Below are 14,776 nucleotides of genomic sequence, written 5' to 3' on the forward strand. Positions count from 1 at the left end.
ACTTCTTATCATTTCCCCCTTCTTGAGATAAGAACTTCAGGTGAGTCCAGGACACCAGACTCTCTTGGTCCTAGTCCTCCTTTCCCCTCAAGGTTGATCTTTAGTCTCTATTGCTGCTTTTCTTCCTCTCCCTGACCTCTTAATAGTGCAGTGTCCAGGGGCACAGCCCTAGGTTCTTTTCTCTCCTTACCTTCATTCCCTTGATGAATTCATCTACTATCATGGCTGTCAGCTAAACAACTAGCAAATGATAATGTGTAGGCTGACATCTCAAATAAGGCTCAAGCTTGTGTATTCAGGAGCGTATTTATCATCTATCTTGCATATCTACCAGGAATCCCAAACTTAATAAGTCTCATAGTAAACAGCATGGCATTAATCCACAAGACAGAAAATTGCAAGTGCTGGCGAGGATGTGAAGATATTGGAACCCTTTATATTGTTGGTGGTAATAAAATAAGGTACAACCACTTTGGAAAACAGTTTAACAGTTCTTCCTTTTGACATACAGTTACTACATCTTCTACTTAAGAGAATCATGTTTTAATCAAAGACTCCTTTGAAACTAAAAGGACCTCAAAGCAAATTGTGTTTGCATGTGAACTTGATATAACATTATGAAATAATTATCACACAAGAATTGAAACTTGGTTTCAAAAAAGTTTAAAAAAGTAACAATTGCTTTACTCTGCTCCAGCTCTGCATACAATAATAAAAAAATCATTACACGTATACCAAATGGTATGTCCTACCTCTTATTACCAAATAATGAAACTGCTATTTAGTTTCTAAGAGGTTAGGAGCATAAACTTCTTAAGACTTCTTAAGTCAGGGTAAGCCAGCTTTAAATTCAGGGCCCTTCAATTATTATTGTGTGAAGTTAGGACAGTCATTTAACCCTTCTTGGGTTGAATTCTTTAAATTAGAAACTGCAACAAATATACCATAGAGTTGCTATAAATATTAAATAAGAATTTAGGCTAATTGCTAAACATGGTGGACCATACCTATAATCCCAACACTCAGTGTTGAGTTGGAGGCCAGCCTGGGCTACACAGGCAAACCGTGTCTCAAAACCAACCAACCAAACAAACAAAATGTCCTATGTTTATTGTTCTGCACGATGATGGCTACATAATCAGTGCCTAATAAATGTAGTTACTCATGATAACAAGTCATTGGTATTTTTAATTACAGTGTTGAAGAAGTCAGGATATATATCAGGCAAGCAGCAGTAATGTCATCAGTGCTAATCATGTGACCTTGTGCCAGTCATTTCATCTCCTTCAGGTCTCAGTCAACTCATATTTATCTCTAATGTTCCTTCTGATAATATTACCAGGGAACCTTCTTTTGTTACTATGCACCTCATTCTTACTATCTTAAAGTATATTGAATACCAGGCCCCAAAAAAAGAGAGACAAAGGGAATAAAATAAAGAGATTTGCTGAATGGCCATAAAAAAAAAAAAAGGTCATTTCTTAAAGAAAGTCACAATGACTAAACTATCATCCTATGCCAAATTTAATGTCTAAGCCTTTCCAGGGTATCTCTTCCCTATTTCATAGTGTGCTATGAATATAGAAAGAGTAGAAAATATAAAACTGGTCTTTATTATTCAAACAGACAAATATTTAAAGTATATTTCACTGTGGAATTTTATAGAATAATAACCTACATGAAAATGATGAGAAGTGCTGTGTGTTATTGAGCTGAGCATCTCTGCTTCACCAACAATCTGTTTGTATTCAATCTTATCAGATATTTAGTCAATAGCTGAAACATTTACTCACAGTCAGTCAATTATAACACCAGGAAATCAGCCATTGAATAAACTTAGCTATTAATTTTCCATCAGAGATTCATGTCTGAATGACCATGCATTTCATGGATTTAAATACTGAAAGACTAATTATCCCAAAGGCCCCATTCAAAGGACAGCATAGATTGCAATGAAAAAATGTCCTAATATTGCTGCAAAATGATCTCCAGCTTTCAGGGATGAAGAATAATTTCCATACCTACTATACACACTAAGGATATAGTTTATATGCATAGATATATACATGCCTCCCAAAGCAATTTTTGTCTGAAATCTTAGACAAGTAAGCCCTAAGAGATTCTTGTACACAAATATTCATTATTTTATAAAGTAAAATGCAAATTAAGAGCTAATTCTCCTAATTGAGTCTCTTCAATCTTCAAATTATTTTTTAAATGTCTCCCTCTGAATGTCCTTTTTTTCTCATCCAAAAAGCTGTGAATTCAGAAGACTAACATACTGGGGTTTTTTTGTTTTTTTTTGTTTTTCTTTCTTTTTTTCTATTCTCTCTGCATGTGTGTGTTTAATTGCTTGGTTTGTTTTAAAAAAAAAAATCCTGAGAGAAAAAATGGTAAAAATTGATAAAGTTTAAGCTATACTTCCCAAAATGTGGCACTATGGCCTTTAAAAAACAGCAGAGGGAAAAAGGTTATTTTCACCTCCCTCCTGCCTTTCTCCCCTGAAGCAAATCATAAAGCTAAGAAAGAATTGTCTGACCTTCCCCTGAAGCAGGTCACAGAATCTTCATTACAGAAGTGCCCAACCTATATTCTAAGAAAGGAGCCAGAGATGGCAAGAAGAATCTGAGCAAACAGGCCTTGCTAAGCTCAGTTTATTACCATTATATAACACCCCTCCTTGACTGGTCTACTCTTCATCAAACCTGAGTACAAAAATGTACATAGGCTTCCCTGCTTCTTGGGGTCTTCATTTCTAAAGGTTTCTATATAACATACAAATTGTATTAAAAACATTTTTGTGCTTTTCTCTTGTTAATCTGCCTTTTGCTATGGGAGCCTCAACCATAAATCTTGTGATGGGTGAGGAAAAAACATCTTTCCTCTCTTATAGAATCAACACATGCTGAACAAGTTTAGCTGTCTATTTAATAACTACAGGGACCTCTGGTGTTGCTGAGGGACTGAGAAAACACCAAATTCAATCAAAGTGATTGCTATGTATTCCCAGAAGGAGAGTGTAACTGAAGAAAGCTAGACCTGTTCAACAGTACTTCAACCCAACTGAAGTGCTAATGTACAAAAATTCATTAATAAATATTGTCCACTAGATAGTAAAATCCTATGGCAGAGACTTACATGTTTTGTTCACCAATATTTTTAAGGATATAAGGGATTTCATGTACAGAATTAAAAAGTGGGGCATTTGGAAAAAAATGACTTTGTCAGTCAACACAAGCAAAAGACTTCAGGTAGCAAACACAGATCTCTGCATTCATTCAAATGTTTACTGTATTGAGCTTTTCACAACCTGACTAAATTTCCTGCAAGGTCATCAAATTCCTTTTGCTATATGATTTTATGCTAAGTGACTTCAAAATTATATATTCAATTTCTGTTTTATATTACCCAGATGGACTGTGGGTGGGAATATTCAGATCATAAATGAACAAATTGATATTTAGTACTTATATTAATCAAATCTCTTAAGAGTTTTGGTTAAACTAAATCAAAGCTGCTGTGTTATATTGGAATATAAATAAACTGATGAAGTTTAATTTTTATACTGTCAATCTTACAACCACTAACTTGATTGTTGAGGGCATGTCTTTATACATGCAGACTGGATTCCTCTTTTTAAAAAATGTTGTAATATGTGTACATATAACATAAAGTTATAGTAACACTCTTTCACTACTCTTTTCCCTTTGCCTTTAAGAAAAACAAAAAAGAAACAAACACAAAACCCACAAAGAAAAAAAAGCAAAACCAAAAAATACAGGGAGACAGGGAGCTTACTTTTGGGATTGTTTTCTTTCACACTAAACTCATAAACCTTAGATGGTTTAGTGCTTGGAAGCAAAGCAGATAAACTTAATTAAAAATTACTTTTACATTGGGATTAATATTTTTACAATGACAGAGTAACATAGTCACAAGCATTCCTTGAGCCAATAAACAGTTCCATTTTGGAACAGCAATATGATATAACAAGTATACTGGACTGTTGACTTTGATTGGATGTCATTTCTGAAAGACTTAATATTCAATGTATAAATGAAATGTTTGCATACTGTCCCCTATGGAAAAATTAGAGATTCATGTATTATACCCAACTCACCTTTTAGTGATGATCAAAATGTTCCCACTTCAAGTTGTACCTTCTCCTTAGTCTATTTGAGACAATTTGGCACTGCCAAATTTCTTTTTGGCACACATTCATCCTATGTCTACCTATTCCCGCCCTTCACACCCTCCCTGAATTTCTTTGGTTCAATATGGTATATTGTCATTTCTCTAAAAGATGTCCATACACACTATCACCATCAGAGACAATTCAACAACACATTTATAAAAACGCAGAAAGTACCTGGACATAGGCTCTGCAAGAGCGCTCTCTTTTCTGAAGCTGAATCCATTAAGACAGCAGATTAAACACAGAATAGAAAAAACAAGTTAGTGACAGAAGAAAACAAGAAAAATAAAAGAACACATCTACACAAAACACCTTTTTTTTTCTTTCACTAACTTCTAGAACAAAAATGAAAGCTAAGCAGTTGCAAAATGTAGTCAGTGGCTTGAATATAGTAGCCAATACCCTTTCAGAACAACCCAAGTGAACACTGGATGGTAGAAAGCTGTTAATGATAGAAAGAAATCTTTGAATATATTTAGTAGAAATTAGTAAAAGTCAATAGACTTCATTCATTTGAAATGATGCATTTCACATTAATTCATGGGCCACAAATGAAAACATAAAAAAGTTAAGTAAATCATGCCAAGGTTGGGAGCCCATTTTTTTTTTTAAAAGCAGATTACTTGTGGTTTTCATGAACACAATGTAGATGGTTAATATTCAGCATGTATTATGTGTTCATTGATACATACAAAAAATTATATTAATCAGGAAAATAGAAATGCCCATTCTTTATGACTATTTGATTCTTAGCAACAAATACCAAGACATAAATAACTTTGGACAAAAAGAATGTGATTAATCTCCTGACTTGTCACTTCTTGAAGAATTTCTCTTCACAGTTTTGATGAAAAAAAATACATTTTACAAAGTTGGTAGGGTAAGAAGCTTGTTTTTGTTTGTTTGCATACAGAATGATGTTTTTCTGGGCAAGAGGTTGACAGCAGCTCATATTCAGTCTAAAACATTTATTTTCTTGGTGCTAAAATGAATAATCAATAACAGTTCATTCATCTTGTCTAAATAAGTGACCTAAAATTTTATAAATTAGATTGTGGAATTGCCTCCTCTTCCCTACTGTTTTGTGTTCCTTCAATAGCCTTCACTGTTAAAATAGAAAATTACTGTGATGCTCTTTGTGTAGCTAATACTGTCCCCACTCTCATTCATGCTTTCTTCAATGAGCAGGGAATAGTTGCTCCTCTAAAGAATGGAGTGAGGAATGAGTGTAAGTAAATAGCCAGGGCTGTCATTTGGATCACTGACTCGAATCATGGTTTTGCAGGACTCTAAACCCTCCAGAATTTCAATGTGGAGTGCAATTGATTTGTACGCAGTTGACTTTGCAAATCTGATGGGTTATAACTGCTTCAGGGAAAGTGGAAACCACAGGAAATGAGAGCAAGGCAGCAAGCACATGAACAACCTTTGACCTCCGGGCTCCTTACCCCATCATGCAAATTAACATATGACAAACCACATTACATAAACAATTGAAAAGAGTCAAATGGGAAACAAAAGAGCGCATTAAAAAGCCTCATAAATGGAAATTTGCCCATTATGTAGTTATTTGATATTCAGAGTAGGCAAGCTGATTAGCTATAGCCAGTTAGAATGTGACATTAATTGCCAGCTCTACCTGATAGCCACAGACATCAACACCATTTTTAAATAAAGATACAAAGTACTGCTGTAACAAGTCATGTTATGGATATGAAACATTAATATAAATCACTACGTTTAGTACATTATGGTAACTATAGCTGGCAGCAATACTCATTAGTAGCCCGAAGTCAATCTGGGTAAATAACACATTAAAATCACAGCATGCCCAGATTACTAGGCAGCTGTGGATTATTCTATCGGAGACTTGGTTGCAATCTATCAGGACACAATTACAAAAAAATTCCCTTATGCTCAGCATGACAAAAAAAAGTTAATAATTTATATCTAATAAATAAAGATTAAAATTGTACCTGTTTTCCAAAGATGATATTGCAAGAAAAACTGTATCTGTTAGATAAGATATCTGGTTTTTCTATGTTGAACAAACCATTATTTAAAAAAAAAAATCCATTTTGATGAGTGAAACTTGTAGCCCATTAAAATACATAAGAACTAGATATACTAAAAGACAACTTAAAAAAGCTGGTTTTCAGTATAAAGGGGAAGGTCCTTTTAGTGAATTCAGTAAAGGAACATTAGAATTTCACTGTCAAATTCTTATTTTTTTAGATTAGAAAGACTATCATGACAGTCAAGGGCTTAAAGTATACTTTTGGTGAGTGGAAGTCTCTCCCACACGAACATTTGATGGTTAAGAATTCTACTATATTTTCACTTTGAGATTAATGTACCGTGTGATATTTCTATAAAAATAAATTACATTCTTTATGAATATATGAAATATATTTTTGTGTTTACAACTTGTCTGATTAATTTTCTGTAAAATGCTTAATGCAGATGCAAAAAGAATTCATAAAGTATATTTTTCCTGAAATTCGAAATATAGATTATTTTTATTTGCAATTCAAACTTGCTGACTATACTTAAGCATTTTAATTTTTAATGGCAGTGATATAAAATCTAAGTAATTAAAAGTAAAATATTTTAAGAATTTTAATAATATTAATTAGGTCAGACAATCTCACTTTTAAAAACATCTGTAATGGGTTATTAAAAGTGTCTTGTTAATATATTCTGAATTTCTACTATTAATTATTACAATAGTATTATTGTCAACTGTTTTAATATAAATTTTTAAAGAAAAAAGAAATAAAAGAAATTGCATTCTTCTGCATCAATCTTTTCATAATTTAGCATGTGAAACAGAGTAGCTGCTATGGAAAATAGAATTGCAAATACAAAATATATGAAATGAGATTACCATATAGTTTCTTTAGATTACAAATCAAACAATGCCATTGTTATAAGGAAATAGTGAAGCCAATTGAATATCAGTATTAGTTCTCTTTAGAATCATCTAATTCTACAGAAGGAAGAAAACTTAAGCAGGGAAGTTGGGCTAATCTTCCTACACCTTTAACGATACATACACCTAAGGTCCTTACCTTGTTTAAACTCCGTGCAGCACTATCTTTTCCACCGGGTGTCAAGTTCCTCAGTTGTACATCCAAGAGGCCAACCAGCTGGTCCATGGCACGGACGGAATAGGTGATGTCCCCAGCATTCAAATGATTTCTGGTCTGTTCAGCCAGCTCTCTAGCAATGTTGGCAGCTGTTTCTCCAGATTTCAACTGTGATTTTAAACAGAACAAAATGAAAGATACCTACATTAATACTTTTATTAGTCTCCTTTGATAGTTATTTTTGCATGTAAGTCTGAATCACTGAAGAAAGTTATTAAACTCTGTCTTCACCTGAATGCACTCCCCAATTTTTCTTGCTAATTCATCCTTTCCTTCAAAATCTGACTTTACATTCATGTCTCAAGAAGCTTCTCCAGAAGAATCCTCCTTCTGAAATTTTTCTCACCTTAATTATCTATTTGGGTGGGTGAATGTAAGGTGTTTCCTATTATTTTTCTCTGTAAGTTCCTAAATTTGGACTTTGATGAGTGTGTATAGTGAATCCCTAACTACATTCTAAATTCTCAAAGGGAAGTACACACTTTTCTTTGTGCCTAGTCTAGCACTTACTGAACTAAGTGATTACTGAGTAAACTCTCACCAGTGAGCTAAATGAATACTATATATTCCCGAATACTAAGTGAATAGTCACCAGCTGGTAACACTGTGAAAATTGTACCCTAAATAAAATCCCTGCTTTAAAAGTGATTTTGACCTTCCTACTAAATACATGACAAGTTTTGTTCCTAATACATTATGTAGTAAATTATTGCTTAGTTTCCCATATTTCCCTTTCTGGAAATGACACACTGATTTTCAAATACATTCTATAAGAATATATCAGATTTTGTCTTTAAAGTGACAAAGACTAATACTCCAGGACCATTAGAACACATTTGATAGCACTGAATTAATATGAAGTTAAGAATATATATTCATTCATAAGAAAGGCATGGGAAATACTTCAAAAAGGTAGATAAATATAATTTTCCAGGTTATAATCTTCTTTACCATTTTAAAGTTAATAAACTAAAACATACTTACATAATAATAAAGAAGTATGCAATGTTAAAATGACTCCATTAATTTGTACCTTTCAGAGATTTTTAATGGTTTCATATGTGACTTTCCAAATTATAACCTACCCCATCAGTACTTAAATATACACTAGTATCATTATTTAAGAATTTCTTATCTTTTCTATTTTCCTTTTGGGAGGCGGTCAAATATAGAACAAATACATAGTCATACCAAAGTATCTTCTCTTTGTAAACTGTTCCCCTAGTGAGAGTTTAGAAAGTCAGAATCATAAATAAAACTCTATCACTATCTATTCAGTGTTGCTTTGTGTTTGTAACAGGACTGAATGTTAAAAACAAACAAAAAAGACAAATAAATAAATTGGAGTGGTTGAAATATCTAGATTATTCATATTCCCACATAGATAGAAAAATCATAAAGTTTACTAACATCAAGTGCTGAAAGGTTTGTGGAGACAAATATCATCCCTATTTGCTACTAGTGAGAGTATGGCTCATTTATAGGGCAAATTGCCAGTGTCTATTAAGTTTTGCCATGTGAACACTGTATAACTCAGAGATTTTTTCTTATTACTGTCAGCCATAAGAAATAAGCCCCAGATGTAACAAAAAGAAATATTCAAAGATGCCCATTCATGCTTGTTCATGATAGAAAACAAAATGTCTATACTTTACTGATCAGGTATATGTGGTCCATGTAATAGTTTAAAAGTATGAAGGAGATCAATATTGTTAGCATCACTTTTCAAGATGCTACCTATAAAATAAATAACATATATTTTCTGTATTTATACATACATATATGTATGTTTTTAAATAAATAGAACAAAGCCTGTAAAGTGAGAAACAAAAAAGAAATCCTTATTTGTAATGTTTACATTTCACAAGAATATATTAACATTAAGTAAGAATATATGAGAGGAATTATTATACAGCTAATCAGCACTTTATAGAAATCACTGAAACACACACACACACCAAAAACAAACAGACAAACAAAAAATACCTGCACTGAGTTAAAAGAATTTGTAAAATACTTTAGGGTCTTCAAACCTGAAATACTTGAAAAACAAATGGAGTTCAGGGTTCAGGGGATGAGCATGTAACAAATTCAATGTTCAGTAAAGAAGCATTCATGGCCCATTGACAGATCGTCAAAATTATTTTTTGGTGGTCATAAAGTGACATAATGTAATTATAAGCCATACACTTTAACTTTTACATACAATTTAGAACAACTTATCCAAATATAATAAATTAACAAATACTAAAATTCATAGGCTAGTGGTAAAGTTCAGTGGTAGAGATTGTGCCTAGCATATGTAACACCCTAGGTTTAATGTCCAAGAAAGGGAGGGAGGTAGGAAGAAAGAAGGAAGGAAGGAAAGAAAGAAAAGAAAAAAAAGGGAAGAAGAAGGAAGGAGGGAAGAAAGAGGAGGGAAAGGGAAGAAGAGGGGAAAGAATGGGAGGGAAGGAGAGAGGGAAAGAGAAATTTCAGTATTCATCTACTATGAATTACTATGAGATGCTAGTGCCTTCTAAGTGTTCAAATTCAGCACTGCAACAATAGCTGTTAAAACCTGATACAAATGGTTGATGACTTTGCGAAACTCACTGTGCACATGACTATATAGACAGTTGGAATGCCTATAATTTTTCAGATCAATTCACTATTGATAGTATTTTGTATTTATTGTAGTGCTTTACCTTTTCTACTGCTATAGTAATGAAAATACTTATAGAATTACTGCTAGTTTATTTTGTTTAACATTTTGTTAGTCATTTATGAAATCATTTTGTTATTATTATATTGTTTCCTTCTATTTCTCTGTTGCGCATAAAGAGTAGATTTACCCACTGGGATCTTGGATTCACTTAAGTGTACCATGATGAAAAAATATTTTTTCATTAGTATGGTACTTATAAAACTAAAGATTTTTTTTAATCAACTTTCATTACATCTATCAATGATCATTATGAAACAAAATTATTTATTAAACAGAGAAAAATAAGAAATAATAGCATTGGCATTTTCATATTTCAGTTTCATTCTTCCCATTTTCTTTGTAGTTGTGTGAGTATAGACTTCAATATTCTTATTACATTGGGGTAGGAAATGATAAGGTAGGAAGTAAGAGTATGTCATTCCATTACATAAAAATTTAAATTCTTATATATAGTTAGGAAAATTGAATGCGTAGGTCATTAATAAATCAAAATATTACTGTTCCCACAGAAGGTAATAATGAGCAATCCAGCTATTTATCTGTATGTCAATAACAGATACTGCAATTTTGTAAAGCAGCTGCAAATGAACGATACTAGTTATATTAAAAATAGTAACTGCATTTTAACATTCAAGAAGTGTTTACTGGATGTGAGGGCGATCTGGCTGCGACATCTGTCACCCCATTGATCGCCAGGGTTGATTCGGCTGATCTGGCTGGCTAGGCGGGTGTCCCCTTCCTCCCTCACTGCTCCATGTGCGTCCCTCCCGAAGCTGCGCGCGGTCGAAGAGGACGACCATCCCCGATAGAGGAGGACCGTTCTTCGGTCAAGAGTATACGAGTAGCTGCGCTCCCCTGCTAGAACCTCCAAACAAGCTCTCAAGAAGTGTTTACTTATGAAGAAAAAACTTAATTAAAATTCCCATAAGAACTCTGAAATGCAATGTTCAACACCAATAAAGTTGTGAAGAAAAAAACTCCTTAAGTATAAGGAAATTATAAAATGTCTATAATAAAAATGTGAAAAATAAGTTTTTAAAGTAAAATAAAAATTGCTTTAACTAATTATTTTTCCTGACTCTACACTTTAAAGCTGAATAAATCATTACAAAACTTTTCATTCTTTCATAAATTATTTGAACACTTGTTATTTCCAGAGGAAATAAACATGAATGTTACACAGCTCTGATCCTTAGGAAGCTCACATTTTGCCAGTTGGGATTGGGACAGGGTCATAAATGCAGATAACTCAAGAGAGGGATAAGAAAGTGTAATAGAGAGAGTGAATAAGATCAAAGTATGTTGTATGTATGTATGTATGTATAGAAATGTCATGAAGAAACCCCTTACTATGTATAATTTAATAAATGTCAGTAAAAATAACATACTTATAGAAATAGAAATGTGTATGAGGCATTATGGGAATACATTATGGGAACACTTAGAAAGGGGTCAGAGGGCAATAAAGAGTAACAACTAAGTGAACAAATTTACAAGATAAGTCTAGGGTGACAGGATAAGTTGGGATACTGGGAAGGGAAGTTAAGGAGAAAGGGCACTCCAAGCAAAGGTGATGATATATAAAAAATAAAGTCTAGAAAAGCTGTTATTTGGGAAGATATTGTACAATAAAGAAAAAAAAAACATTTTTCTACCTTCAGAATCCAATATTGATAGTGTTACTGAAGAAAAACCTTGACGAAGCCCTGAATGTCTCATAGGTAGCTGGAATGGGATGAAAGGCTTTTCACCTCTGTTTTCATATTGTGCCCGTCTCCTTTGCTGCCTTAACCTTTGGGTCAGATTCTTCTCAGCTCTGCAGGCAGGCATGCAGATCACTGGAGAAATGTCTTACTGCCAAACTGTAACACAAGCTATCTTGACATAGACTAACCTAGTCTCCTGACCACCCTTCAAAGCTAAAGCCACCTATCAGCCACCATGACTGGAAACACCAGACCATGAAAGACGTAAAAAGAGTTTCTGGAAGACCTCTGCCTAGTCGCAGAAAAGAAATGAATATTCCTCCCCTTTATTAGTCTGTATCTCCCTCATTATTCCTTTCCTGTTGCCCTCTGGATGTAAAACCACCCCCCAAAGACTCATGTATTAAAGGCTTGATTGCCAACTGATGGGGATGGGCTTTTGGGAAGTGGCTGGATCATGAGTGACCTCATCAGTTCATTAGCTCATTGATGAATTCATTCATTTGTTTTGTTTGGTCTTTGTTTTTGTCACAGTGATGAAAACTGACTAACACATCTCTCAACCTCAATACTCACTCATCTCTAGGACATTGGTTTTTTTTCATTGGATTTTTCAAAAATACCTGCACTATCAAGTTTTTTTTTTTAAAGAATATATATATATATATGAATGGCTTGTTTGTTTTACAGTACTAGGGTTTGAACTCAGGGCTTTATATTTGAGAGGCAGGTGCTTTAGCTCTTAACTAGGCCTCCAATTGTCTGTCTGTCTGTCTGTCTTTCTATCTATCTATCTATCATCTATCTATTAATCTATCTATCATTTCTAACAATTGCATACTTAAATCAATTTTTGAATTTTTGGGGGTGGTTTTGATTGAACCCAGTTCCTTATGTATACTAAGCACATGCACTACAACTGTACCACATCTCTAGCTCCCAATATTTGAATTTGTATACCACCATGCTAAGGTCTGGGGATATAGTAGTGAATAGAATGGTTTCAGTAACAAGGACCTTACATACTAGTGGAAAAAACTATTTAAAAGATAACTGCATAATTATTTAATTTTAATTTTATGAATGCAATACAGAATCCCAGTGAGGTAAGATTAGTCTGCAGACATTTGTTCGTTTGTTTATTTATTTACATGTGCATACATTGTTTGGGTCATTTCTCCAACCTGCCCCCCTCCCCCACCCTTCCCCCCCTCCACTCCTCAGTTTCAAGCAGGTCCTGTTCTGCCCTTATCACTGACTTTATTGAAGAAAGGACATATGCATAATAAGAAAGACAAATCGTTTTTTAGTCTGCAGACATTTTAAACTCGTGTATGAAGATACAGAATAATTTAGGAAATACTTCTCTGAGGAAGAATGGTTAATTTGAAATGGAATGGAAAAGAATGGATTACACTGGGCTGTGGGTGGGACATTCCAGGCAGATAGAACAGTTTTTAGGAAGGAGGGGTGCAAAACCTAAGGGTGACAGCACCAAAGGTACTGTTACCTGGAGCTTAGGCAGCTGAAGCGTTGAGCATGAAACAGATGAGAGTGGTCCTTGTTTGGAAGTCACATGAAGAGTTTGAGAACAATGGGAGGGTACAGAAGAGGTTAAAAAGCAGTGGTCTAATCAGTTATGCATTTGAATCTAACTCTCAGGAGAATGGATTAGAAGGATGAGGAATGAATGAAAGGAGACCTGGGCTGAGGGGAAGTGGCTATGGATTAGGACAGGGGAATGGACAGAAGAGAACAGCAGAGGCCTGACCGACCAGAGAGAGGTTTATATGTACACCTGATAGGCCTCCTGTCTGTTGGATGTGGAGGGGAAGGAAAAGGAAGCACCATGCCCAGGTTTCTGGTTTACATAACTCAATGTCGATACCACTAACTGGATTTTCCCACAGCTGCTGTAATCTGAACTACCTGTGAGTACACTGTCAGCATCTGAAAGATCTCTCTCTCCAATCACCCTATATATTTCTCTCCCTCCAGTTATTATGGACTAATGGATTTATTTCAGCATGAAAATACACACAAACTCTCACGTTTTCTCTGCATAGAGGCAGGGAAATATGTTTTTCCTGGTTTACAGACCCGATTAAAATGTCTATCTTTAACACTTCATTAAATTTTACTAAAATTATTTCATAGAAATAAGCACACACACTGAGAAATATTATAAGTTTGTGAGGATTAGTACATTAATGTCTATATTGATTTGGAGAGATTAGATCCAGGTCTTGGAATAGGGGAGGGAAAACGTTCCAGGTTTAGTAAAGGAAAATAATTATGATAGAAACAGATACTACTCACATTTTAAATTTTGACACAAGTAAAATTAATTTTCTTTGAAATCAGCTTATGAAATTTATTATGTTAACCCTTAATCAGGAGCCAAAACAATGTAGGAGGGAATTACTCACAGTGTTTAAATACATAGCTATAAAACTACCATCTCTTTGAAAAATCTTATTTTACTACAAATCTAAGACAAGTGAGAATACAAACCAAATGCTTCACCTTATAATTAGAGGTAGGTTAAATAATTCTAAATCATTTACTTGCATTCCATTATAGATCTAAGAAAGTACAAGAGACAAAATTTAACCTAATCTTCGAGGGCAAATAACTAGCTTATTTTATATGTTACAAAATACTGATATCATTTCTAGAACTCCAATCGCTCTTCTTTAGAAAATGTAAGAACAGCCTTGCATTATCTTAAAATCTGCCCTGTAGTTTGTATATAGGCAAAAGAAAGGGACTTTGGTTTGTTGGAAATGAAAAGAGACTAAGTCTGTAACAATTCAACTGGTTCATTTTCACATAATAGTGGGACCAGGCCACGAAATTAAAAGCATTCCTCACCTTGCATGTAAATAATAAGGAAGCAATTCAAAATTATACTATCACAGAATTTTAAATGGAAAAAGGACTGGTAAGATGATAAAGTACAATGAATTTTTTTTAACAGTATGCAAGATTGAAAATATAAAATCCATTTTGAAAAATT

The 14,776-nt window shown here is 33.8% G+C and overlaps 1 protein-coding gene across 44 annotated transcripts in view; it reads right to left on the reverse strand.

The window, feature by feature from the left end:
• Adgrl3 (adhesion G protein-coupled receptor L3) overlaps positions 1-14,776 on the reverse strand; it is a 1,316,738-nt gene that overhangs the window by 703,380 nt on the left and 598,582 nt on the right. For 40 of the 44 annotated variants that reach the window (XM_074042162.1, XM_074042151.1, XM_074042155.1 and 37 more), the window contains 2 exons: positions 7,267-7,452; positions 4,370-4,408 (listed from right to left, as the gene is read on the reverse strand). In XM_074042162.1, coding sequence (XP_073898263.1) covers positions 4,370-4,408; positions 7,267-7,452 — 225 coding nt within the window. The remainder of the gene's footprint in view (positions 1-4,369; positions 4,409-7,266; positions 7,453-14,776) is intronic. The other 4 variants (XM_074042138.1, XM_074042150.1, XM_074042147.1 and 1 more) reach the window with 1 other exon arrangement.

This window comes from Castor canadensis, chromosome 9, assembly GCF_047511655.1.
Source record: "Castor canadensis chromosome 9, mCasCan1.hap1v2, whole genome shotgun sequence".
NCBI classification, from domain to species: domain Eukaryota; kingdom Metazoa; phylum Chordata; class Mammalia; order Rodentia; family Castoridae; genus Castor; species Castor canadensis.